We start from the raw sequence: 24416 nt of genomic DNA, 5'->3' as shown, positions 1-24416 counted from the left end.
ATCCTCTAAGACACTTGGCCTCTGTAAAGCACACGGTTTTGCTCCTGCACAGCCAGGGCCAGATCTCGGAGTCCATGGCTCTGACCTTGATCCAGACTCCAAAAGACCCACTGCTTCACTACCCAACACCATCCTGGCTATGGAATCTGCCTCTCTGTTCAGACCCGAGCATGAGAGTCTGTTTGGCTCAGGATGGATCAGATGGCCATTCCTGCTCCAGTCATCTACTGCCTAGTTGGGGGAAAGGTGGGGTGTTATATACATGGCTGCCCAGGTCCACCAGATACCAGGGCTGGGGAGAGACACATACGAACAGAAGCTGCAGCAGTTCTGGGGTGTCGAATGCTAGTGCTCTGGAACACAAAGGCGGTCATCAGAACATGTCTTTCTTGGTCAGTCTACACCCACCACACCTCCCACCCACTCCCCTAGCCCCATTCTCCCACCCTTCCCCTCCCCCCGAGCCCCCTCTCCCACCTTTCCCCCTTCCCTCTGAAAGTTGAGTTCCCACTGGGAATATATTTATTTTCTGTTTCATATTTCTGAATTCACTGAGGGGTCTGCAGCCAGATACCCCTCCCACAGCGGAAGCAAGTTTCCCTCCGTGAAAAATTCACAGCTTTACACCAAGGGCAATCCCAATCTCCTGGCCTGCGATACACTGGTTGTCTCCTCTGCGGATGGGGATCAGAGTCTCTCCTCTCTCTTTGGGGTTCTCGAGGGTTTATTCCCAGGGCCCCCATATTAGCCCACAAGCTAACATCAGAGGGTCCCCAGTGGGGAGAGGTCTGAGGTAGAGCTCCTGCTGTGAATGTTGCTGCTGGTGGTGATGTTGTAGGTGGAGATGGTATGGGTGTGTCTGGAAAGGGGGATAAGGGGCTAGAGTATGAATATGTGAATGAGGCAGGCAGCTGGACAGGAAGCAGTTCCGGTGAGACTGTGGACCTAGATGTTTTTGCCCCAGATAAATAAACCATGGGTGTTTCCAGTGATCTTAGATTTCCCTCCCTCTGCCTGCTAGAGGTGTAATTTTTCTGGTCCGCAGCTCCGAGGAGCTTCATAAGGTCTTCACCCAGTTTCTCCATTGCCTCTGCATCGTCTGTATCCTCTGGATCCTCCTGTCTTCCTCCTCCTCCTCCTCCTGTGGCGCCAGAAGCAGAAGCACTAGTAGCTGTGGCTTCCGCCTTCTCTTCCACCTCACCTGCTCCTGTGCCAGCCCCAGTAGCAGTGGCCAGGCCTGGCCCTTCTGCGACCCGCTCCTGGAGAGAAATAGGCAGAATTGAGACCTGTCCAGGGGGCGGGGCAGGACCAAAAAGGGCAATCTTACAGCGTGAAGGAGCTTTCACCTCAGTGGGTCCTGCTCTTTCCGCATCTCTGCCAGGCTGGCCTGGGCCAGCCACAGCTGGGCGGCCGCCTCCTTACGCTCCACCTCCCGCTGCGCTGTGAGCAACTTTAGGTCTGAGGCCAAGGTCTACGCAGCTGACTTTAGCAGTCTTGCAAAATCATGCAGGCACTGCACTCTGCGCTCATTTAACGGTCTGCCTGTGGGCAAAGCGCATGCCCAGGGCCAGGCTGCCCTGGGCACAGGCCTCTTTGGCCTCGCTGGACACCTCAGTGTCCTCCAGGAACTTGGCCTCCACCTCCTCCCAGGACAGGGATGTATTCTCGAGGTAGAACTCAGGGCCTTTTGAGTGCCTGGCCATCTTCTCGTTGATGAAGGCCACCACCTTGCCATGCTGGAACCTACCACTAGGGTCCTCGGGTTTCAAGGCCATGCTGGCTGAGGGCCTTTGGGGCTTGGCTGGCCCTGCGGAGAGGAATCAGTTGTCCACCCCCCTATCTTCTCATCTCTGCTTCCTCTTCCCTTCCCCTTTCACACTCTTGTAAAGAACAAGAACCCCTGACTGGCTTGCCCACCCAGGACACTTCCCATCAGGCCTTACCTCGGGATCAGTGGGGATGCAGGGCAAACACGCCTGTCTACCATGCCCAGAGAGAGAGGGGACCTCTTTTTCTCCAACAGGAGAGAGAGCCTCCCGCCAACCCTTCCAGGCTTTTCCCTTGGGACTGTACCAACTTCCAGAAACACTGGAGGTAGGAAGGGTGCACAAGGGAGACTCCCCACATTTCCCCCACCCCCGACATAAGGGAATGCGCTACACTTTTGAAAATCTTTGAAGGCGGGAAGAAACTGTAGTGGTAAGAAAAGACTTAGAACCAGGAAAGCGAAGCGCTTGTAATCAAATATAGAAAGTCCCACCCCATCCCCACCATAATGGTTTGTCCCACCCAGGAAGCGCGCCTCTCCTACACATGGAATACTCTAGAATAGGGAACAGCCCCACCCCACCCCCCAAATGGCTTCGGCTACCCGCTGGAGGAGGAAGGTGGAGGCAGAGTACAGCCTCAACCCCCGTCACCTCAAATGGTCATAAATTCTGGCCACACCTGCCCCCAAAACGTGTCTTGAATCTGTCCACCTCCGCACCCCCCATCATCCCAGTCCAGCCCTTCCCCTCCCTCCAAATAATTTCTTCCCTAGACCACTGCCTCCCTCTAACACCAGGTTTGTCTCTTGTCCTACCCTGTCGTCAGAGGGATCTGACTGTCTCTTTAAACTTCTAATGGCTTTTTGAGGCCTAGAGAATAATCCAGACAGCCCTCAGGTTGAGTGCTACTTTGCCACTTATACTATATGACCTTGTGCTATAGTTAACTTTCAGTTTTTAACCTATGGGTCTAAGATGAGGACTGAATGACAAAGTGCATGTAAAATAGTAATGTTTTCTATGGTTTAATTTTTGTAAAATGTACATTTTGTACATGTGTGTACAATGTGTGTGTGTGTGTGTCTGTGTATGTGTGTGTATGTTTGCATATGTTTCTATAATCCTGGAGAAGGAAGTGGTAGGATATACGCCAGACTCTTAATATTCTGAATATCTCTGGTAGGTGGCGTTTGGAGAAGTTGGGGAAAAGTTTTCATCTCTTAAAAGTAAATCTTTCTGTGGTTTCATCTGTTACAGGGAACATATAATGCTGTATGTATCCATGCCTTAAAAATCTGGAAAATTATATTCCAAATTTTAACAGTGGTTATCTTTTGATGGTAGGAATACAGTACTTTCTGAAAAAAACTTTATTCTTGTGCTCATTCAGCAGCACATATACTAAAAACTTTATTCTTCACATTTTTCTCAATTGTAAAAATTATCTATAATAAGCATGCATTGTATTTTTCAAACTTTTTAAAATAATTTTTCTGATAACTTCTGATCATTGTAAACAATTTTAAAATACCTGGAAAGTAAATGTCTCCCTGTAGTCCAACCCTTCCCTCCAACCTGGAAGATAACCATGGTTAATAGTTTGATATATGCCCTCCAGTATTTTAAAATAAGCCGTAGCAAATAATTGGTAGTTTTTCAAATGAAGCATCCCCTCTCTTACCTCCTGGCTTTTGCACAGGTTGCTCCATGAGTGAATTGTACCTCAGCCCCTCCTGCTGTCCCCACTCTCATTCTCCTCATCCACCTAACTCCTGTTAAATTTTTATTATCCTTTCACAACAGCACTCAAGTATTTGCTCCTCTTACAAGTATTTTTAGATCTTCTAAACCCCACCCCATGCTAGGCTGAATTGTGCCACCTTTCTGTGTCTCCATGATACCTTGTGAATACCATTTGCAGTACTTTACACACTGTATTATAATCCATGATTTTCTAATTTTTCCCCATTAACTGGGCATTCCTTGAGGGCAGGGTCTGAGTCTTAATTATTTCTGTGTTTTCAGTAAACACTCAATAAGTTAATTGTTGAATGAAGTGAAATAATTCATTACATCAGTAAGGAGCAAAGAGGTACCTTTAAAGAGAGTTCTCTTTTCTTCTCTGAAATGTCTTTTTCTCCACACAGACTGATTTTCTGCCACCTCACGGCTTCTTGTGGCAGAGACCTCTCCTTAGTATTTGAAACCAACCAGTATCTGACAGATTTGGAATTTGTGAAAAATACCCTAGAAGATTCAGGAATGAAGCTTCTATGTGAAGGATTAAAACAGCCAAACTGTATCTTACAGACATTGAGGTAACTGATAGCAGGAGAATTTGTGTGTGTTCGTGTCATTTTATGTCATTTTTTGTCAATTCTTTTTGTGTGTGTAGAGGGGAGAGTATGAATAAGATAATGAGGTCATTCTTCTGTTCTCTGAAGGTTGTACCGATGCCTTATCTCCTCTGCTTCTTGTGGGGCGCTAGCAGCTGTTCTCAGCACAAATCAGTGGCTCACTGAGCTGGAATTTAGTGAAACAAAACTGGAAGCTTCAGCTTTGAAATTGCTCTGTGATGGTTTAAAAGATCCAAATTGCAAATTACAGAAGCTCAAGTAAGTTGTCACTATTAGTTTCCATACTGCAAGAAAAAATTTTAAAATGTGCAATTCAACATGGATGTTGTATGATCAGAGCACACTTAAGGAGTCATGGAGAGGAAGAATAAAAGTGGCAGACCCTAAAACTGTTCCAGAAAAATTATAGGAAGAGAATTTTCATTGTAAGTGGCAATAACATTAATGACAATAATGATAGCCTACACTTATTGAGCAATTACTTTGTGCTAAGCATTGTGCTGAATGCTTTGGAAACATGATTTCCTTTAATCTGCACAACAGCTCTAAGAGATTCAGATTACTATCCTCATTTTAGCAGATGAGGAAGTGGAAACCCAAGGTCATAAGACTAAATAACATGGCAGAGGCACAATTAGAAACCCAGATGTGTCCAACTTCGAAGTCCGTGTAATGGCCTTAAGAAATTTATCATATTCATATTAGTCAGGGTTCTCCAGAGAAACAGAACCAATAAATGTATATGAACATATAGAGAGATTTATTTTAAGTAATTGGCTCACACAGATTATGGCAGTTGTCAAGTTCAGTATCTGCAGGGTAGGCCAGCAGACTGGAGACACAGGGAAGAGCCAGTGTTGCAGTTCAAGTCCAAAGGCATTCTTCTGGCAAAATCCCCTCTTCTTCCCAGGGGGTCAGTCTTTTTCTATTAAACTTTCAATTGAGTGAGGACCACCCACACTATGGAGGGTAATTTACTTAACTCAGAGTCTACTGATTTAAATGTTAATCTCATCTAAAAAGTACCTTCACAGAAATATCTAGAATAATATTTGACCAAATATCTGGGTACTATGACCTAGCCAACTTAACACATAAAATTAACCATCACAATATATATGTGGGGTTTTCTGAGGCAAAAGTTCTTTAGCATTAACACTTTCTAAATCCACTTTGAAACTCATTGTTTTGCAAAATATCTCTATTTAAAATTTCTAAGTTGGAGAGATATAGATACATGTCCTCATGAGCCTTCTTCAAGATTGATAACTCAAGAGAAAATTGAGGACTCAAAGGTTGTAGTAAATATCATAGAAATTCTTGAAAGTGATGGAAGAAAAAGTTGATGGGAAATAGTTCAAAGAATTGGACTACTTAATATGGAGAAATAAAGATTGAGAAGACAGAAAAATCAGTAAAAACTAGTCTTTGGACCAAGGAAGGAATATTATATGGATGATGGTGATGGGCTGGGTTTCTCTAAGGATGGTAGATTAATTAATAATGAACTTACAGATAAGAGGAAAGGAAAGCTCCTTTGACTGTAAAATTTGTTAAGGATGATTGTAGCATTTTCCCCTCGGATTTGAAAGAAGATATGAGAGTGCTTAATTCATGCAGGGAATTAAAATGAGATTGGGTCGTCTTGATATTTCCTCCCAATTCTTTTCTTTTTTGGGCAGTCGACATTTATTGAGTTCTCACTGGGGGATACAGTGTTGTGGGAGCAATGTACAAGTCCCTCCCATGTGTGAAAGGGGGCTGTGACATATTCAAGGTTGGGAGTCTTGTATGGGTGGGCCTTTATTTTCTCTGCTCGTGATGTTTTGTGGGTAGAGGGTGAGTAGGATGATAAAGTAGCCAGTTCTGTGTCTGTTTATCTTTCTTTCCAGGTTGTGTGCTAGCTTTCTCCCTGAAAGCTCAGAGACTGTTTGCAAATATCTTGCCTCTGTTCTCACTTGCAATCCAAACCTCACTGAGCTGGACCTGAGTGAAAATCCCCTCGGGGACACAGGGGTGAAGTATCTTTGTGAGGGTCTCAGACATTCCAACTGTAAAATGGAGAAACTAGAGTAAGTTTTTTAGAACTATCTGGCATAATTGCATGACTATTGAACTTGTTAAATGCCTGCTGTGCGCCAGGATCTATGCTTGATGCTTGCTGGAAGTTATTTTACATAATTAACTTCTTACAATAACCGTTTAAGGTGGGTTTTCTTTTCCCCATTGTACAGATGAGGAAACAGGATGGGGGGGGAGTGACTTGTCCAAGGTCACACAGCGAAAAAGTGGTATAATCAGGATGTGACTCCAAAATCTGTCTCCAAATCTCATGCTCTTTCTAGTATACTACTGTCCTGTTTGTTTACAGGACTGATGCTAATTAAATGTTAACTCTAGAAAGAATACCAACTATGTACCCAACACTGGGCTAGATGTGAATGGAGTTATCAAAAGGACTACAAGTGACAGAGCTGCCCTTAAGAACACATGGATATGAAACAGTTGGAGAGCAACACAGTCCAATGTGTAATCAAATGCCTAACACTATAGAACCTTGTTTAAATGCCAGATGAGCCCAGGGAAAGGGAGGAGGTCACTCTGGGCTGCAGACCTCAGGAGGAGATTCTGTGAAGGTGGTGGGCCAGCAGCTAGAACTTGAAGAATGGCTAGGACTTAGCTAAATGGGGAGATTGGGAGAACACTCCTGGAAGCTAAATGACAGCAGTGGCTGATTTTTCTTCTTTGTCTCTGGGTAGCTTGAGCACATGTTACCTGACAGTTGCTAGCTGTGTGGAGCTCTCTTCTTTCTTGCAAGTGAGTCAGACTTTAAAAGAGCTGTTTGTGTTTGCCAATGCCCTGGGGGACACAGGAGTACAGCATCTCTGTGAAGGCCTGCGGCATGCAAATGGTGTAATCGAGAATCTTGTGTAAGTGTCTGCTTGTCCTTGTACTTCTCATGGGCCTTGACATTTGAGGTTCAGTGGAACTCCCTGCTGCCATGGTTAACAACCATCTTGGTGTCCCTATTCCTCCAGGCTTTCCGAATGTTCCCTCTCTGCAGCTTGTTGTAAATCCCTCGCCCAAGTCCTGAGCTCTACCCGGAGCCTGACAAAGCTGCTTCTAATTAATAACAAAATCGAAGATTTGGGACTGAAATTGCTGTGTGAAGGATTAAAACAGCCTGACTGTCAGTTAAAGGATCTGGCGTGAGTATTGTGTGCAATAGTCACTGTCAGAGTTTCTTAATGTTTCAGCAACTCCCCAAATTAAGTGATTATTATTTGACCTGATGATATAATCCCCAAGGAAGCAATAAATGAAGACCCAAATAATTTAGGGGGAATAAATCTTCCCCCCCTCTACAATCTCTGCTTGGCTCTGGCTCAAGGGATTTTTTTTTTTATATGACACAGATTTTTCTACCATGTTTTTCTACAATTGGGCAAATCCAATTTCTAAAGTGACCCAGTACAGATAAAATGATGCCAACTTTCTCTGCCTTATTTCCTGGCAGACTGTGGACCTGTCACCTGACTGGAGAGTGTTGTCAGGATTTGTGCAATGCACTGTACACGAATGAACACCTGAGAGACCTTGACCTCAGTGACAATGCCTTAGGAGATGAAGGCATGCAGGTGCTATGTGAAGGGCTGAAACACCCTTCCTGTAAACTACAGACCTTGTGGTAAGTGCACAGGGACTCTGTCCACTGAGCTCTTGTTCCAGGCTATATATAAAATGGAGAGTCATTATGGAACTTGGGGTAAAACGAATTTCTTTCTTGAATCCCCAACCGCCCATAGGCTAGCAGAATGTTACCTCACAGATGTGTGCTGTGGAGCCCTCGCCTCTGTCCTCAGCAGAAATGAGAACCTAACATTGCTAGACTTAAGTGGAAATGACCTCAGGGATTTTGGAGTGCAAATGCTGTGTGATGCACTGATTCATCCAATAAGTAAACTACAAACGTTCTAGTAAGTTACTGTGGTGGGGGAAGTGGAAGGGAGGGGGCCTGGACAAGCATGTTGGGTTTGATCATAGCCACCGCAGCAAGAAAAGAGAAGAAAAACTGAGGGCAGGCCATGCCTAGGAAAAATAGCAAATTTTTTTGATTATCAATTGTGAGATTACCAATAGGCCTCTTCCTTGGATGCAGGGGCAGGGAGAAAGGTTGAAAACAGGCAGTGCTGGATCTCATTGCTAAGAAAAGCAACGTGGTGTAGGAAAAAGAGCACCAGATCCAGATTCTGCTAGATCTGGCTTAAATACTAGGTCTAGCAACTACTGGCTATATGACCATTCTTGCTTCTCCCTGAGCTTTAGTATCCTTGTCTATAAAATGGAGCTAACACAAGTAGTACCTGACTACCTGGTGTTAGCCTGGGAATTGCATGAAGCGAGACGTTAATTATGAATGTACAACCCTTGGCACGTAGGAGGTACTCCATAAATGTTAAACCCTTCACCCTTTCCTCTTCTAATGACTGCTAGAGGGCTTGATGTTTACTTTTTGAAAGTCTTCACCACTTAGGGGGATGAAGCTGTTATAAAATTACAATTATAGAAAGTGGAGGGCTTCACCCTTTCTGGTCAGTGTCTACCTGCCAGCTCAGCAGGCTGGCATAACTCACAAAGTAACTCTTAATTAGGATATAGCTATGCTCTGTTGGCAGCTAACCAGTGGACAAATGGCCATTTATTTCTGGCATCAAGAACTGGAACACATAATGGAAAATAAAGGCTGAGTGCAAAAATTCCACATTCCAAAGCCAATTTGATGGATTGAAGCATAAATGAAAACAGCATAAATGCCTGATTATAAGTCTGGCTGACACAGAAGCTGGTTCTCTACTAGCAAAGTGAAGTCTGTTAGTTTCCAAGACTCGAGAGTATGGTAATGATTGCCTAGGAAGAGGGAATTATTCACAAGATAATAAGCCTCAGGGGTTTAGGGACCTCCATGGTATCTTTCTCAGAAAAAGGTGACTGAAGTCTGTATTGTCAACAGGTTGAAGTAAACTCAATGATCAATCCTAATGTTTCTTAAAATATAGAGTAATGTGGTAGCACTCTGTCATATGTATGCTTCAGCAAAGGTCCTAAATGGCATCATGGAGAAATTTTGTGATGGCATGCCATTATTTGTTTCTTATTATAATTTGCACCATTACCTGTTTCTCTCACCCTTTGTCTTTTAACCAATGTGCTTCCATTGTGTTTCCAGGCCAACCTTCCAACCCTTATAACTTATCAAACTTCAAGTCGATAGCAGTGTGCAATAATAGCTCTTCATACAAAATAAAGGACACACACACAGAATAGATACTATTCACTGACCTCAAATAAATGTTGAACATTATTGTGTATATAAGACAGACAACACTGAAATCAATAGAAATAATATACTTACTCAAGTAAGGTGAGAGTAAACTGGATCATTTAATGTGGTGGTGGGCTAGAGAGGGGGTAAATCCAAGAGAGCCTCCTAAAAGGGGGAATCTTGTCTGGAAATTGGAAAGGCTGAAGGAAGAAGGTCATTTCCTAAGAGCTGCTTGAGTGTGAGGTCTGAATCTTATTCCTCATTGTAGTTTCCCGAGCAAAGTTTCTAGCTCAGTGCTTTGCAGTTAGTAAATACATATAGGAATGTTAGTAATTTAGAGATCTAGGGGTAGGGCAAGGAGACATGATGATATATTCAAAAAAGACTAGGTATCTAGACATTCAAAAGATTGAGGGGGAAAAAATAACAAGTTGCAGCCTCAGAGTGACAATGCTAACCTTCACTCATCCACAAGCATTTGCTGAATAATCTACTGTGTGCTAGACAAGTGTGCCAAGTGCCGGGAGACAAGAATGAATAAGACATGAGAAACGATCTATACTCTTCAAGGACCAGTGGGCTTAGTGATACACACAGGCATGTAAACTGATGAATGCAATAGGATAATTAGTCTTAATGGAGCCATGACAGGAGACAACTCACCGAGGCCAAGAGGCTCAGGGAAAAATTCTCGGAAGAAAGGCCACCTGAGTTGAATCTCAGGACTATAGCCAGGGAATTGGAGGTAAAGATATAGAAGGGTTGTCCAGGCTCAGGAGATAGCATGAGAAAAAATAGACAGTAAGCAGCATGTTTTATGGTACTTGATGGGGATAGAAGTGGAAAATCTCCAGGAAGTTTGCTATTGCTGCAGCATAAAGTGAAAAGCAGAATGTGTCAAGAAATGAGATTGAGGGAGTAAGCAAGGCCTTGTATGCCATGTGTAATTAGTAAGATCTGTTTGCAGAATTCTGGGTGCAAATTCAGTCATCACTTTCTTTTTCTCACATACCTGAGTAGTTGTACATTTGGTGACCTTTCCTCACCTTTCCAAAACTGATCCCAAAGATGGAACCAGTTTTGCTTTCAAAGCTAGTTGGAGAATCAGACCACTGCTGCTGCTGTTTCTCACTGCCACGTAGGGCTGATCTTGATGACTGATCCTACCCAGTCCCACAGAAGCTTGGTGACTGGACAGTGATGCCCCTGGCTGGTCTGGATCCCTGCCAGCCCTGCAATGTCATTATACTTGGACTCTGAAGTTATTGACATCTTAGTCCATACCCGAACATGCAATCATTGTTCCTTAAAGTTCTCTATGTGTCAGGGAGGCTGGGTCTAAAACAGCTCCTTGAATCAGCCACAGGTATACATGTGTGAAGCCAGTCCTTGCCTGCAAAGATGTGGGCCCCTGAGTTGTGTCAGGGATCCCACTTAAGCCATATTCCTTCTTCAAGATAATTTTATTTTTGGTGCCTTGGTGCCCTTCCCAGACACTGCGCTTTGGGTAAAATACCCTGGCTCACCCTGACACATGTTCCTAATTCTAAATTAGTAAAAAAGGGATTGAGAGTAACTGGTCTCTTAATTCCCAGAAGACCTCCAGGTCTCCTAAGCATATTGGCCTGCCTCTTACCCAGCAGTGAGTTCTACATGTCAGGAGGTGAGACAGCTTTTGCTAAGCCACTCAAAAAATTCTAAAGATCTTATTATGCTTCCATGGCATTGAATGTCTACTTACTCTACAACTGCATAACTAGCAGGGCTGCTCATTTCACTTGGCTAGATAAAGATTAGCTTCTCTCCATTAAAAAATAAAAACTGTACCTCACTACACATTTGAAAGAGTTTGTATCTTCTTTTGTAGTCAGTAGGGGTTAATCAAGGACATGTGGAGTCTTGAAGTGCCTGTAGTACAGTGTGGAACACTGTGGGAAGTTTTCTAGTAGGTAGGCAGTTGGATGTAGGAGTGGGCCCTGGAGGTTATAGCTGAAGCCATGGCAATGGATGAGATCCTCTAGGGAGAGTGAGAAGAGAAGAACCTCTGAGGAACATCTCTGGGGAATTAGCCCTGGGCAATACCAACTTTTAAGAGGTGGGTATGGAAAGGAAAATCCATGGAGAAAACCAGGAGAGAAATGTGTCCTTGAAGCTCTAAAAGTGAGTTTCAAGGAAGAAGTGCTGGACAGTATCCAATGCAGCAGAGAGTTCCAAAATGATGAGTACTGAAAAGTGTCCATTGGATTTAGCAACTAGGAGGAATAGGTGACCTTGTCAAGGGCATTTTAGTGCTGTGGTAGGGCTGGAAACCAGATTGAAGTGACTTCAGGAGATGGGAGATAAGGAAGAGGAGAAGGAGTGGAGACTCCTTTTTCAAGAAGTTTGTGAAAAGGAGAAGAAATGTGGGATCGTAACTCTGGGGAGTTGTCCTTTTTCTTTTTTGTCTTGTTTTAGGATAGGCAAATTTGTCGGCTGAGGGAAAGGAGCCCGTAGAGAGGGAGAGATTATAGATAGAGGAGCAGGAACTAATGGACTAATGCAGCAGGGCCTTTTACAAAGGCATGGAGGGACGGCAGTGAGAGTCCAAGAGGAAGTTAAGCATTTTCTTTTTTGAGACCCATGGGAAGAAGCTAAGGCTGAGGGGGGAGGTAAATGCCAAGTGGGTGAAGTAACCAAGTGGTGCTGTGGAGCAAGTGTGAATGGGAAGCTTACCCTTGAGAATAGAAAAGATACTGGAGGCATATGTTAGCTTGACTTGACACAAGATTCTTTTCATTTTTCATAGCATTGACACGGATCATTTACATGAAGAAACATTAAGAAAAATAGAAGCTTTAAAAATGAGCAAGCCTGGAATCACCTGGTAGTTTCCAAGGAGAGCACCTGAATCAGCTGCATATAGACCTCCTCCGTTCGGCACCATCATTAACAGTTGTTCAGTATTCTTGTTCTAAACCTGTTAACCTTTGCTGAGGATGCTAGTATGAAACAAGTAGCAGTGATTGCTATTTCTTACATAGAATCATCCACTAAGTAGGATGTAAAAGGTGAAGGCACCTTAGTTGAAATGTCTTCAGCAATAATACCTTACATTCATATATTGTGTTACAATGTTTACTATGTTTTCACAAAAACTTTCAAAGGTGAGAAGATGAGGCTCAGAGAGGTTGTGACGAGCTCCAACTCACACAGCTCATTCGTGGGAGAGTTGGGACTACAATCCAGCCAGGTTTCCCAATACTCAGACCAGGCAGGGAAACTATTATAGAAACAAGACATGTTCATGAATCCACTTAAAGAGACAAGATACTTGAAATGATTAAAGGACAAGAGGGTGTACAAACAAACACATGTTATATCTTATGGTGCTGATTTTAAGTAAAACTGTAATTCGCAAAAGAAAGAGAAAGGAATGAGTTGGATTAATAGGGAAAGGCTTCATGGAGGTGAGACTTGATGTGGTCCTTGAGAATAAGTAGGATTAAGATAGGGGAAGATATACTGGCCAGCGGCTATAAGACTGTAGGCAAAAGGGCTGTATTTGTGAGCAGCTCACCAAAAGCGCCTGGAGAAAGTGAAATGTTTGCATTAGAGTTTCTTGAGCTGCCACAATATCCATATCCTAAGCTTCTGAGGGTGCTCTCCAGTTCCCAGGCTCAACTAACTTTCTGAACTTTTAATACCTCCCCCTTGTGTTTGTTCTTGTTCATGGACTCCTATGACTGACTCACTCCTCATCCCTGACAGCATATTGCATAGCCCAGCACGGATCCTGCACAACTGCACATTTCTATCTCTGCCTGGTTTCTACAAAATACCAGATGAAACAAGTGGAGAAAGGGAGTACTAGGCAAGGAAAATAGCGCAGAGCCCATGAAATAAGAGCGAATGGGGCGGTATGGGATCAACAGAAAAATAGGCCAACCTGATTAAGATGTAGAATTATCTCTGGAACCTACTTACTAGCTGTGTGACCCTGAGTAAGTCACTTGGGTTCTTGGAGCCTCGATTTTCTCATCTATAAAATGGGGATAAATTGACATTAACCTTGCAGGGCTATTGTTCCCAATATGGTGCCTACCCCATAGTAGGTACCAATTAGTGGTAGCTGATTAGTGGTATGAGTGTGTACCAGTAATATAATGCAGCTGTGTAGTCTTTGAGACTACAGATTTTCTTGCTATGTAGTCAGTGTGAAGTGTGCATTTGAACTAAATGTGTGTGCTGCAGGCAGTGAATTTAGTGGGGAAAGGGACACAGAGCGGGAAGTTATTGCAGAGGAGAGGTCCAGATATTCCATGTCCTCACCCATCATCAGGTATTGTTCCCTGCTGCCCTGGGAGATGGTAACTCTTGGTTAAGAGACCAGGTCTGGCTTGAGAAGAATGGCCAAGGTAGCAGTTTGTTTCCAGTTTTCTCAAGTTCTTCTTTCCCTTTAGTTGTTTAATACTTATTTATTGAGGGTTTATTTTGTGCCAGATTTTGTGCTAAGTGTTGGCTTTACAGAGATGAATATGCCTATTCCTGCTCACTTCCCTTACCATGTTCTCTGACTGCCGTGGTCCCTCTGTCAGTCTGGTGAACATATGATAAAACTCAGTCACGTTAAGAACTCAAAGGTGAAATATTAAATGAAAAATTGTGGAACCCTCTGTGTGTGTGTGTGTGTGTGTGTGTCCTGTTTGTGTACAAAATATGCATGTGTATGTATGTGTCCAGAATGTGCAAGGAAGGATATATACAAGAAATTGCTAACAGGAGTTACCTCTGGCAAGAGGAAGTTGGCAAGCAGGGGCATTGGGAGAATAGGAAGGGAACTTTTCATTTTCATCTATAGCCCTCTGTTCTACTTGATGTTTTTACCATGTGCATGTATTTTATAATTAATAAACTTGATGTTAAAAATAAAACTCAATCATATTGAGGAGTTATTTTTCTTCTTTTAAAACATGACAATTTAGAAGTAAATATAGGGCAGGCATTTATAAACGTGACATAAAAGCCCAAAGGAAAAGAAGAATTTGACAACATCAAAATTAAAAATCTCTTTATGAAAAAAAATACCATAAATAAAATTAAAAGACTCCTGATAAACTGGAGGAACATATTTGGCACACATATAAAGACAAGGCTAATGTCTGTAATATAAATAACAAATCAGTAGGAAAAACAAAACATGGAGGACTTCTGCTTCCACAATGATGAAGTTACAGTGAGTGGATTTACCCTTTCACGTTAACAACTCAAAAAATGGGCAAAATATGGGAAACAACAGTTCCCAGGCATTGGATAACAGGCAGAGTTGGGACAAATAAAAAATAGCAAGATGGTAGCTTTAGACAGTATCAGTAGTCTTATTAAAGTTTATGGTCTCATAACTAGACTGGTAAAATGGAAAAAGTTTTTTTTAAAGACTCAACCAATATACTGCCTATAGGAAACCCACTTTAAGTATGAAAACACAAACATAAAAGATTGGGAAAAGATACATCATGTTAATGTTAATTTTTAAAAAGCTGGGAAGAGAGGCAGAGGAGAAAGGGGGATGTCAAACCCAGGAGACAAGGTACACAAGAAAACATTTGGGTGTGGTGGATATGCTCTTTATCTTGTTTGTGGTGATTATCGGTCAAAACTCATCAAATTGTACTTTTAAAATATATCTAGCATATTGTATGTGAATTATACCTCAAAAGGGTTGTAAACACATATACCCACACAAGTACACACACGCGTGCCTGAAAAAAATCATTTAAGAACACCAGTTATTTAACCCCTTTACAGATAGGGAACCTGGGATCTACAGAGGTCAAGGTCACACAGTCAATTCATGATAAGACTGGGATTAGAATTTAAGTGTCCTTATTCTTGGTCTTGCTCTTCTTAGTAAGCTAAAGGCAGGGATCAGATCAAAGAAATAAGTTGCAAATGTTTTCAGTCCTTTGTGGCATATGGGTGGGAAAGAGACATGTGCATGATGAAACAGGTTCTTTCCAGGGTTCTTTCAGTGATGCGCTGGAACTTGCTTATACTGACTAGTGAAAGTTGATGGTTGCATTTTCAAGAATTTGGCAAATCAGTTGTTAAGCAAAGCCATTATTTAAAAATCACATGATACAAACTTGGAATTAAATGTTTTATTAAAGGTAATAAATATTCTAAACTCATAACTTCCTAATTATTTTTACCACATTTTACTATCTTTGCTCTTGAAGTTCTTCGCATCTGTTATATTTGTACAGTGGAAATGTTAATAAATAATGGTGTTCCACTCTGTGTCTCTTCGGTAGCTTGAAATTGGTCACAGTAGGACTGTTTACAACACAGAAATCAGCAAATGCTACAGATTAGGGGTCTCCCTCCTCCCCATTATCCTCCTCCAGAGAGTTAAATGTTTACCAGCACATTTCTGTCTTAAGCATCACTTTCCCCAGCATTCATTTAAGGCTGGCCTGGAAGGCAACCCATCAGTACCTAAAATTATGCCAGATAAACAGTGGGCAGTCAATAAATGTTTGATGGTAACTAACCATCCCAGTTTGTCCAGGACTGTCTTGATTCCACACATCTCAGGAAACTCCTCAGTCTTAGGCAAGACAAGATAGTTGATTATTCTAGTGTTTGTACATTTTTTTAAAAAAGGAACCAGGTGGGTAAATCAATTGAAATTTCTCTCCTTTCTTGGGAAAATAGACCAAATACATCTCTTTCTATGAGATAACTAGTGGCAGATGTGTTCATAAATCTCCACACATTATGCAATCTGTATTAGCCAGGAGGAAAGATAGGACCTTATACATGGTAGGTGCTCAGAAATGTCCATTGGTGGTAGATGAGTGGGGAGAAGCAGTCCTGTAATGGGAATGGAGGCCCAAAGGTGGTGGAAAGCTGGAGTCTGGTCTACCAGCTGGTAGCAAATGCAGGTGGCAACAGATTCTGTATCGCAGGCAAGCAGGGGACAAGGACACCTCAAAAGAGAAAGGATCAAAAAAGATAGTGTTATTACTATATATAAAATAGATTTAAAAAAACAAGGACCTACTGTATAGCACGGGGAACTGTAATTTCTTATAATAACATGTAGTGGAAAAATATGAAAAGAAAATATATATATATGTATAGGTATAACTGAATCACTTTACTGTACACCTGAAACTAACAATGTAAGTCAGCTACACTTAAATAAAAAATTTTTTAATTAAAAAAATAAAACAGGTTTTTGTATACAAAAAAAGGGCCAATGAGTGATAATGAGTGTGAATGCTAAAGGAGGTGGCTTCAGCTTTGAGGTGTTTCTTGTGGTTGTTAGCACTTTGAAGGTATCAAAGGAGTTTATTGGGAAAGACCTGCCCATTCGCTTTGTTTTCCTTTTCTGTTCAAGATTCACTCCACTCAAGGGCTAAGTAGGCAGTTGCCTGTGCACCATGGGAAAATTTTCTTTGCCCAAAGACCTTCCCCCTTCCTCCCCATTCCTCCTCTTCCTCACCACCCAGACCTGTAATTTTTACAAGTCAGTATCCCTCATGAGTTAAGGTGCTCAAAAGCACTGTGCAGGGAGGAAACAAGAAACTATTAGCAGCCTGTTAACATCTCACCTCAGGTTAGTAAATTAGCTCCTGATTGGTTTCCAAGAATCTAGAACATACAGAGCAAGTGAGCTTTGGTGGTAAGAAGAGAAGAGGGGAAGGATCTGGAACACTGACAGACAACATGGAAGCCTGGTCTGTGCACACCAGTAAAAACTTAAACTGGAGAGAGACATAATCACCTGGGCGTGGAAGGGGGTCACCACAAACAAATATCACCCACTTCCCAGTTTTATTTATGGTTGATTCAGTTTCTCTTGCTCACTTATCTCTTTCTTGCTTTTCCAACTCTAGGAAATATTTCTTGAAAAAGTTCCAGTCCCTAGTGTGAATGTATCATACTCCCTCTCACCAAGCCACTCCTTCATTCCCATAAGAGTGGTGGGGGAGCATGCCTCCTTTTCCCAAAGAAACAGATAGTAATAATAATAGTAGTAGTAGTAGTAGCAGCAGCAGTAGGAATTATTACTGTTCAAACACTCAGTCATGACAGGCATTGTGCTTTACTATATTATCTTATTTAATTCTATGAAGTAGATACATCTTTTCTTCATGTTCTGTATGAGATGCAGAATTGTCAAGTAATTTGACAAAGGTTGCACAGGTAAGTGGCAGAGCCAAAATTCAAACCTGTCTGACCCCCCAAAATGTGTACAACCATCTCTCTTCATATGGACTCTGGGTTGGAGAAAGAAGGAGGTAGACATAAAGGAAGAATTGTTTCATTCAACAAGTGTATATGTACTTCTAAATACATGCTGGGCCTATGGGGAATACAAAGATGAGTAGGCACAGTCCTTGCCCTTAATGCGATGACAGTGGAACAGAGGGGATATATTCTACATTTATTTAATCCTCATGACAACTCTGGGACGATTACTGCATTTTACAGATGAGGAAACAAGGCTAGTAGAGGTTTCATCATCTTTTATGGCTCAGAGTAGTGTGTTACTGGGCCCTTCCGAGGCAGGAGAGAACTGGACTGAATATTCACTTATGCCTTCTTTGTGAGGAACTAAAGGTTTCTGCACCCACCTCAGAGCCTACACACCAGAGCCACCAGCTGCTTCAAGATCATGTGTGCCTCATCCAGCACCTGGTCTGAAGCACCTTGACACTATATGGTCATTGCATTTGCACCCTTGAGAACAGTGAAGGTCACCAGGGTCCCACCATTGGTCACCACCACCCGTTTTTTGTTTCAAACCATGTATTCATCAAAATTGTACTCAGCGCCACTGAACTGTGCACTTTCAAATAGATATACATGACATACAATGTACCATTTTAATTTACCACAATAAAAACATTTATTACACAAAATGTTAACTTTTGTACAAAGTTTAATATACACTGCATGTTTACAAAAAGTTACTTTCTTGCCCCCCCGCCAAAAAATTCAAAAGCTAAATATTATGGAATTCATACTCAGTACAACACAGCCTTCTTCCAAGAGACCAGCTCTGCCACCACCTTTGGGAGAGCAACCCTGCTCCATTCACATCTCACATTCTCATACAGGCATATCTCATTTTCTCATGCTTCAGATACTGCACTTTTTATAAATTAAAGGTTTGTGGCAACCCTGTGTTGAGCAGGTCTATTGGTGCTATTTTTCTAACAGCATTTGCTCACTTCATGTCTCTGTGTCCCATTTTGGTAATTCTCACAATATTTCATACATTTTCAATATTATTACATTTGTTTTGGTGATCTGTGATCAGTGAGCTTTGACACTACTACTGTAGTTATGTTGGGGCACCATGAACTGCACCGATGTAAGAGGGTAAACTTAACCAATAAACATGTGTGTTCTGACTGCTCCACCAACCAACCGTTTCCCCATCTCTCTTCCTCTCCTTGAGCCTCTCTATTCCCTGAGACACAACAATATTGAAATTAGGCCAATCAATAACCTTACAATGGCCTTTAAGTGTTTAAGTGACAGGAGGCGTCCCACATCTTTCACTTTAAATCAAAACCCAGAAATGATTAAGCTTAGTGAGGCAGGCATGTCAAAAGCTGAGGTAGGCTGAAAGCTATGCCTCTTACAACAAACAGCCACAGTTAGCCAAGTTGTGAATACAAAGGAAATGTTCTTGAAGGAAATTAAAGTGCTATTTCAGTAAATGCAAGAATGATAAGAAAATGAAACAGCCTATTGCTGATGTGGAGAAAGTTTTCATGGTCTGGATAGAAGATCAACCAGCCACAACATTCTCTTAAGCCAAAGCCTAACCCAGAGCAAGACCCTAACTCTCTTCAGTTCTACAAAGGCTGAGAGAGGTGAGGAGGCTGCAGAAGAAAAGTTTGAAGCCAGCAGAGGTTGGTTCATGAGGATTAAGGAAAGAAACCGTCTCCATAACATCAAAATACAAGGTGAAGCAGCAAGTGCTGATGTAGAAATTGCAGCACGTTATCCAGAAGATCTAGCTAAGGTAATTAGTGAAGGTGGTTACACTAAACAACAGATTTTCAATGTAGACAAAACTGCCTTATATTGGAAGAAGATGTTATCTAGGACTTTCATAGCTAACGAGTAAAAGTCAATGCCTGGCTTCAAAGCTTCAAAGGACAGGCTGACTCTGTTAGAGGCTAGTGCAACTGGTGACTTTAAGTTGAAGCCAATGCTCATTTTAGGATTCCAAAAATCCTAAAGCCTTTAACGATTATGTTAAATCAACTCTGCCTGTGCTCTAAAAATGGAACAACAAAGCCTGGATGACAGTACATCTGTTTACAATGTGGTTTACTGGGTATTTTAAGCTCACTGTTAAGACCTACTGCTCAGAGAAAAAGGTTACTTTAAAAATATTACTGCTCATTGACAATACACCTGGTCACCCAAGAGCTCTGCTGGAGATGTACAATGAGATTCATGTTGTTTTCGTGCCTGCTAACATAACATCCATTCTGCAGTGCATGAATCAAGGAGTCATTTCAACTTTTGAGTTTTATTAAAGAAAAACACTTTGTAAGGCTATAACTGCCATAGGCAGTGATTCCTCTGATGGATCTGGGCAAAGTAAGTGGAAAACCTTCTAGGAAGGATTTACCATTCTAGATGCCATTAAGAACATTTGTGATTCATGGGAAGAGGTCAAAATATCAACACTAACAGGAATTTGGAGGATGTTGATTCCAACCCTCATGAATGACTTTGAGGAGTTCGCTGCAGATGTGGTGGAAATAGCAAGAGAATCAGAATTAGAAGCGGAGCCTGAAGATGTGACTGAATTACTGCAATCTCATGATAAAATTTGAACAGATGAGGAGTTGCTTCTTATGGATGAGCAAAGAAGTGGTTTCTTGTTCGTTTTTTTAAGGGGGTGGGGGGAGGTAATTTGATTGACTGATTGATTTTTAGGTGGTGGTACTTGGGATTGAACCCAGGACCTCACGCATGCTAAGCATGTGCTCTGCCACTGAGCTATACCCTGCCTCCCCCATCTCCGCCCCCAGAAAGTGGTTTCTTGAGATAGAATCTCTTCCTGAGGAAGATGCTGTGAAGATTATTGAAATGGCAATAAAATATTTAGAATATTATATAAACAGTTGATAGAGCAGTGTCAAGGTCTGAGAAGACTGAATGAAAATGAAAATGAAACAGCCTATTGCTGATGTGGAGAAAGTAAAATGCTATCAAACAGCCTTTCAGGCTATGGAGAAATCGTTCGTGAAAGGAACAGTCAATTGATGTAACTCCCCCCCAGAATATCTTCTGAACATAATTTCTATTCTCACATCCAAGACTTGAGGATTTTGAAGGACTATATACAAGGTACATTCTGTCTGGACTCTGTTTTGTTCTCTTAACTTCCTACTGTCTCATGACCAATTTTTCATTTTTTTCCATCTTTCAAAATTTATCCATTTAGCATCCCACTCCCTGGAATCCTGGTAGGTGGCAAGTGCTAACTTATCTTACAAATTCATTCATACAAATGTTTGCCAAATGACTTAGTATGTGACATGGCACCGTCCTTGGGGAATTCAATATGAGGCTATTGTAAGAGATATAATTGATTAAGGTTTATCCTGGTTCTGTTACTAACTGGCTGTGTGACTTTGGGTGAATGAGTTTCATTTTCTGGGCTTCAGTTTCCTAATCTGTACATTGAGAGGGTTAGATGAGAGCAATTTTGGGAATGTGCCTGACTATAACAATCAACAGAGCTACTGGTTAAAAGTAAAAGCCTCCAGGCTTTTTCTCCAGAGTAGGATTCTGTATGGGATATTATGTCATGGATTTAACCAAGTAAAATCCCCTATAGCAGCCTTAACTCCAATAGACAGACTAAAGAGCCAAAAATCAGCATCTGCAAAACTCAGGATTTTCCCTCCAGTCCAGCTCTGTCCAGTCCCCAGGGACCCAACACTCCTCTACACTCCCAGCATTAATGCCTCTCCCTATCTCCTCCCATCCACTCCATAGCCACAGGAGAGGCCTCATCTGCTGGAGTTCAGAGGGGTCACAAAATTAGGGAAGGCTGCCTTTGGGCTGGGCCTTGAGGGATGGGGCAGGATTTCATCACTGTGGAGGTAGAGACTTTGGCAATAAAGAGGTCATGGTGTGAACTCATTTATTCGGATGATGTATACTGGCATTTACCATGCACCATGCTTTAGAGCAAGGTGAAGAAGGGGGACCTGGGTTCCCAATACCTGTTTGTTCCCTCATCCACCACACTTGCTTCACTGCCTATAGTTAGCCTCCTGTTCTCCTTGGGCCCCAGAAGCAGCTACCAGCCCGCCCTCACTGCTCAAATGCGGTTGTCGAACTCACAACCCACTTTCTGTCCAATCCCTACTCCCGAAATAGGCTTCGTAGGCAGCTGGAATTCCATCCTGATGCGTCAGAGGCCCATTTTGATGACTTTGGAATTTGTAGCAAGTTCAACTAAACTCAGGTGCAAAACTCCGAGTCCTTCCCCCCAACCTCTTGTCAGGAAAATCCCCTCAGGCCCTGTTTGCAGACTTTGCTCCCGCCCCGCCCCCGCCCCCGCCCGGCCCCGCCCCGCCCCGCCCCCGCCCCCGCCCCGCCCCCACATCCTGCGCCTCTGTGCGCATGTGCGGTGGGCTGTGGCCGCCATGTTGTCTCTTACACCGTGGTGTTCCCGTGGTCAGGTAGTTCCAGGAGCTGCGTGTGTTTGTGAGGGTTTCCTCCTTGAACGCATCAGTATTGGTGCAAGAAGGTTTGGTGACCTTATAGTTTACTGTCCGAGACCAGACTGTGAAAGCAGCTCTACTAATCTTTACACCGAGACAAGAGGGACCGTGTATCAAGATTTTCCCCACAGGAAGGTAAGTCCCGGAACTGCCTGGGGCAAGATGTGACCTCTGGTCACCCTTTTTATACCCTTATAAATACGGAGGTACAAAATCAGGGGTAAAAATATCCGTAGGCTTTGAGGAGCCTTGAGGGCCTAAGAAGGGGGATCAGCACGGGTGTCACCTCAGCTTCAGACCATGGACCCACACAGGTCTGGGGACCTGGTGTGACCACTGTTTTCTAGTTGGATGAGATACTACCTGGCCCTGGCAACAGTGAACAAAGGCTTTGCCAGACCAGACACCTGCTGGAATCCTGAAAGAAGACAGGTGGAAGGATCAGTGGCCAATGCGTGGTCTCCATTCTACCTGACCTTGATAATGGAAAAGAGAAAGGGTAAAATAACTTACCACATTTGGTCAATAGGATGTGTTCAGTACACTTTGGAAAGATTTTCTGTCCCTTTTTTGAAGTCAGGTGTATATAATTGCGAAGACTTAACTTTCTCCCAAACCTTTTAAAAGAAAACTTATTTTCTTGTGTCTTCATAGGTTGTCTAATGTAAGGACTCTTGTACATGCTCCATTTTTTTTCTCTGTGTAAAAATTAAATTAAGTTTTTGAGATAAATTTCACTGTTAACCATATTAAGGTGTACAGTTTAGTGATTTCTAGTATATTCACAGTGTTATACAGCTATCACCATTATCTAATTTTAGACTGTTTTCATTACCCCAAAGATAAATCCTGTACCCATTAAATAGTTGCTCCCCATTCTCCCTCTGGCAATCAATAATTCATTTTCTGTCTCTATTGACTTGCCTACTCTGGACATTTCATATAAATGAAATCATGCAGTATATGGCCTTTTGTGTCTGACTTGTTTCACTTAGCATAATGTTTCAAGGGTCAGCTATGTTCTAGTATGTATCTGCACTACGTTCCTTTTTATGGCTGCATAATATTCCATTGTATGACTATATCATGTTTGTGCGTCCATTCATCAGTTGATGGACAATTGGATTGTATCTAATTTTTGAATAATGACTAATTGTTATGAATAATGCTGCTATGAACATTTATCTTCAAGTTTTTGTTTGAATGTAGATATTAACTTCTCTTAAGTATATACCTAGGTGTGGAACTGCTGAATCATATGGTAACTCTATGTCTGACTTTTTGCAGAACTACCAAACTTTTCCCACAGTAGCAGCACCATCTTCTATTTACAACAGCAATGCATGAGATTTTCAATTTCTCTAAATCTTCACTGATACATTGTTATTTTCCATTTATTTAATTATAGCCATCCTAGTGTATCTCATTGTAGTTTGATTTGCATTTTCCAAATAACTAATGATCTTTTCATGTGTTTATGCCATTTGTATATTTTCTTTGGAGAAATATCTATTCAAGTCTTTTACCCATTTTTCTGTTGGGTTCTTTGTCTTTTCATTGTAGAGTTGTAAGTATTCTAATATATCCTATATACTAGACCATTGTCAGTTATAACTTTTGCAGATATTTTCTCTAATCCCGTGGTTTGTCTTTTCACTTTCTTGGTAGTGTCCTTTGACATACAAAAGTTTTAATTTTGATGAAATCCAATTCATTGTTTAATCGGTTGCTTGTCCTTTTGGTATCATGATTAAGAAACCACTGCCTAATCCAAGGTACAAATATTTATTACTTACCTTCTAACACTATAAAGTGTTAGTTATTACATTAGATCTTTGATTCACTTTGAGTAAATTTTTGCATTTTCTGTGAGGTAGGGTTCCAAATTATTATTATTATTTTACATGTGGATATCCATTTGTCCCAACACCAGTTTTTGAAAAAACTATTCTTTTTCCATTGCATGTCCTTGGCACCTTTGTCAAAAATCAATTGACCATAGATGTATAAATTTATTTATGGACTCTCAATTCTATTCCATTAATCTATATATCTGTCCTTATGATAATACCCCACTGTTTTAATTACTCTAGGTTTGTAGTAAATTTTGAAATTGAGAAGTGTTAGACCACAGCTTTGCTCTTCTTTTTCAAGATTGTTTTTGCTATTCCAGATCCCTTGCATTTCCATACAAATTTTAGGACCAGCTTGT

The 24416-nt window shown here is 41.8% G+C and overlaps 2 protein-coding genes across 6 annotated transcripts in view; one reads left to right on the top strand and one right to left on the bottom strand.

Moving 5' to 3' along the window:
- Nucleotides 1-14369, top strand: part of LOC107034531 (NACHT, LRR and PYD domains-containing protein 12) — a 40498-nt gene extending 26129 nt beyond the window's left edge. For all 5 annotated transcript variants that reach the window (XM_072956079.1, XM_015247841.3, XM_072956080.1 and 2 more), the window contains 8 exons: nucleotides 3917-4087; nucleotides 4214-4384; nucleotides 6019-6198; nucleotides 6886-7056; nucleotides 7165-7335; nucleotides 7644-7814; nucleotides 7933-8103; nucleotides 12235-14369. In XM_072956079.1, coding sequence (XP_072812180.1) covers nucleotides 3917-4087; nucleotides 4214-4384; nucleotides 6019-6198; nucleotides 6886-7056; nucleotides 7165-7335; nucleotides 7644-7814; nucleotides 7933-8103; nucleotides 12235-12316 — 1288 coding nt within the window. In that variant the 3' untranslated portion in view covers nucleotides 12317-14369. The remainder of the gene's footprint in view (nucleotides 1-3916; nucleotides 4088-4213; nucleotides 4385-6018; nucleotides 6199-6885; nucleotides 7057-7164; nucleotides 7336-7643; nucleotides 7815-7932; nucleotides 8104-12234) is intronic.
- TEX13B (testis expressed 13B) lies at nucleotides 763-1775 on the bottom strand. Its single transcript, XM_031675464.2, is given in 4 exon segments — nucleotides 763-859; nucleotides 1015-1286; nucleotides 1331-1538; nucleotides 1540-1775. Coding segments are annotated over 4 exon segments (813 nt in total).
- Nucleotides 14370-24416: the final 10047 nt, after the last annotated feature.

Source organism: Vicugna pacos, chromosome X (assembly GCF_048564905.1).
Source record: "Vicugna pacos chromosome X, VicPac4, whole genome shotgun sequence".
NCBI classification, from domain to species: domain Eukaryota; kingdom Metazoa; phylum Chordata; class Mammalia; order Artiodactyla; family Camelidae; genus Vicugna; species Vicugna pacos.
The sequence above is the reverse complement of the archived record's forward strand: the minus strand, read 5'-3'. Positions and strand labels throughout refer to the sequence as shown.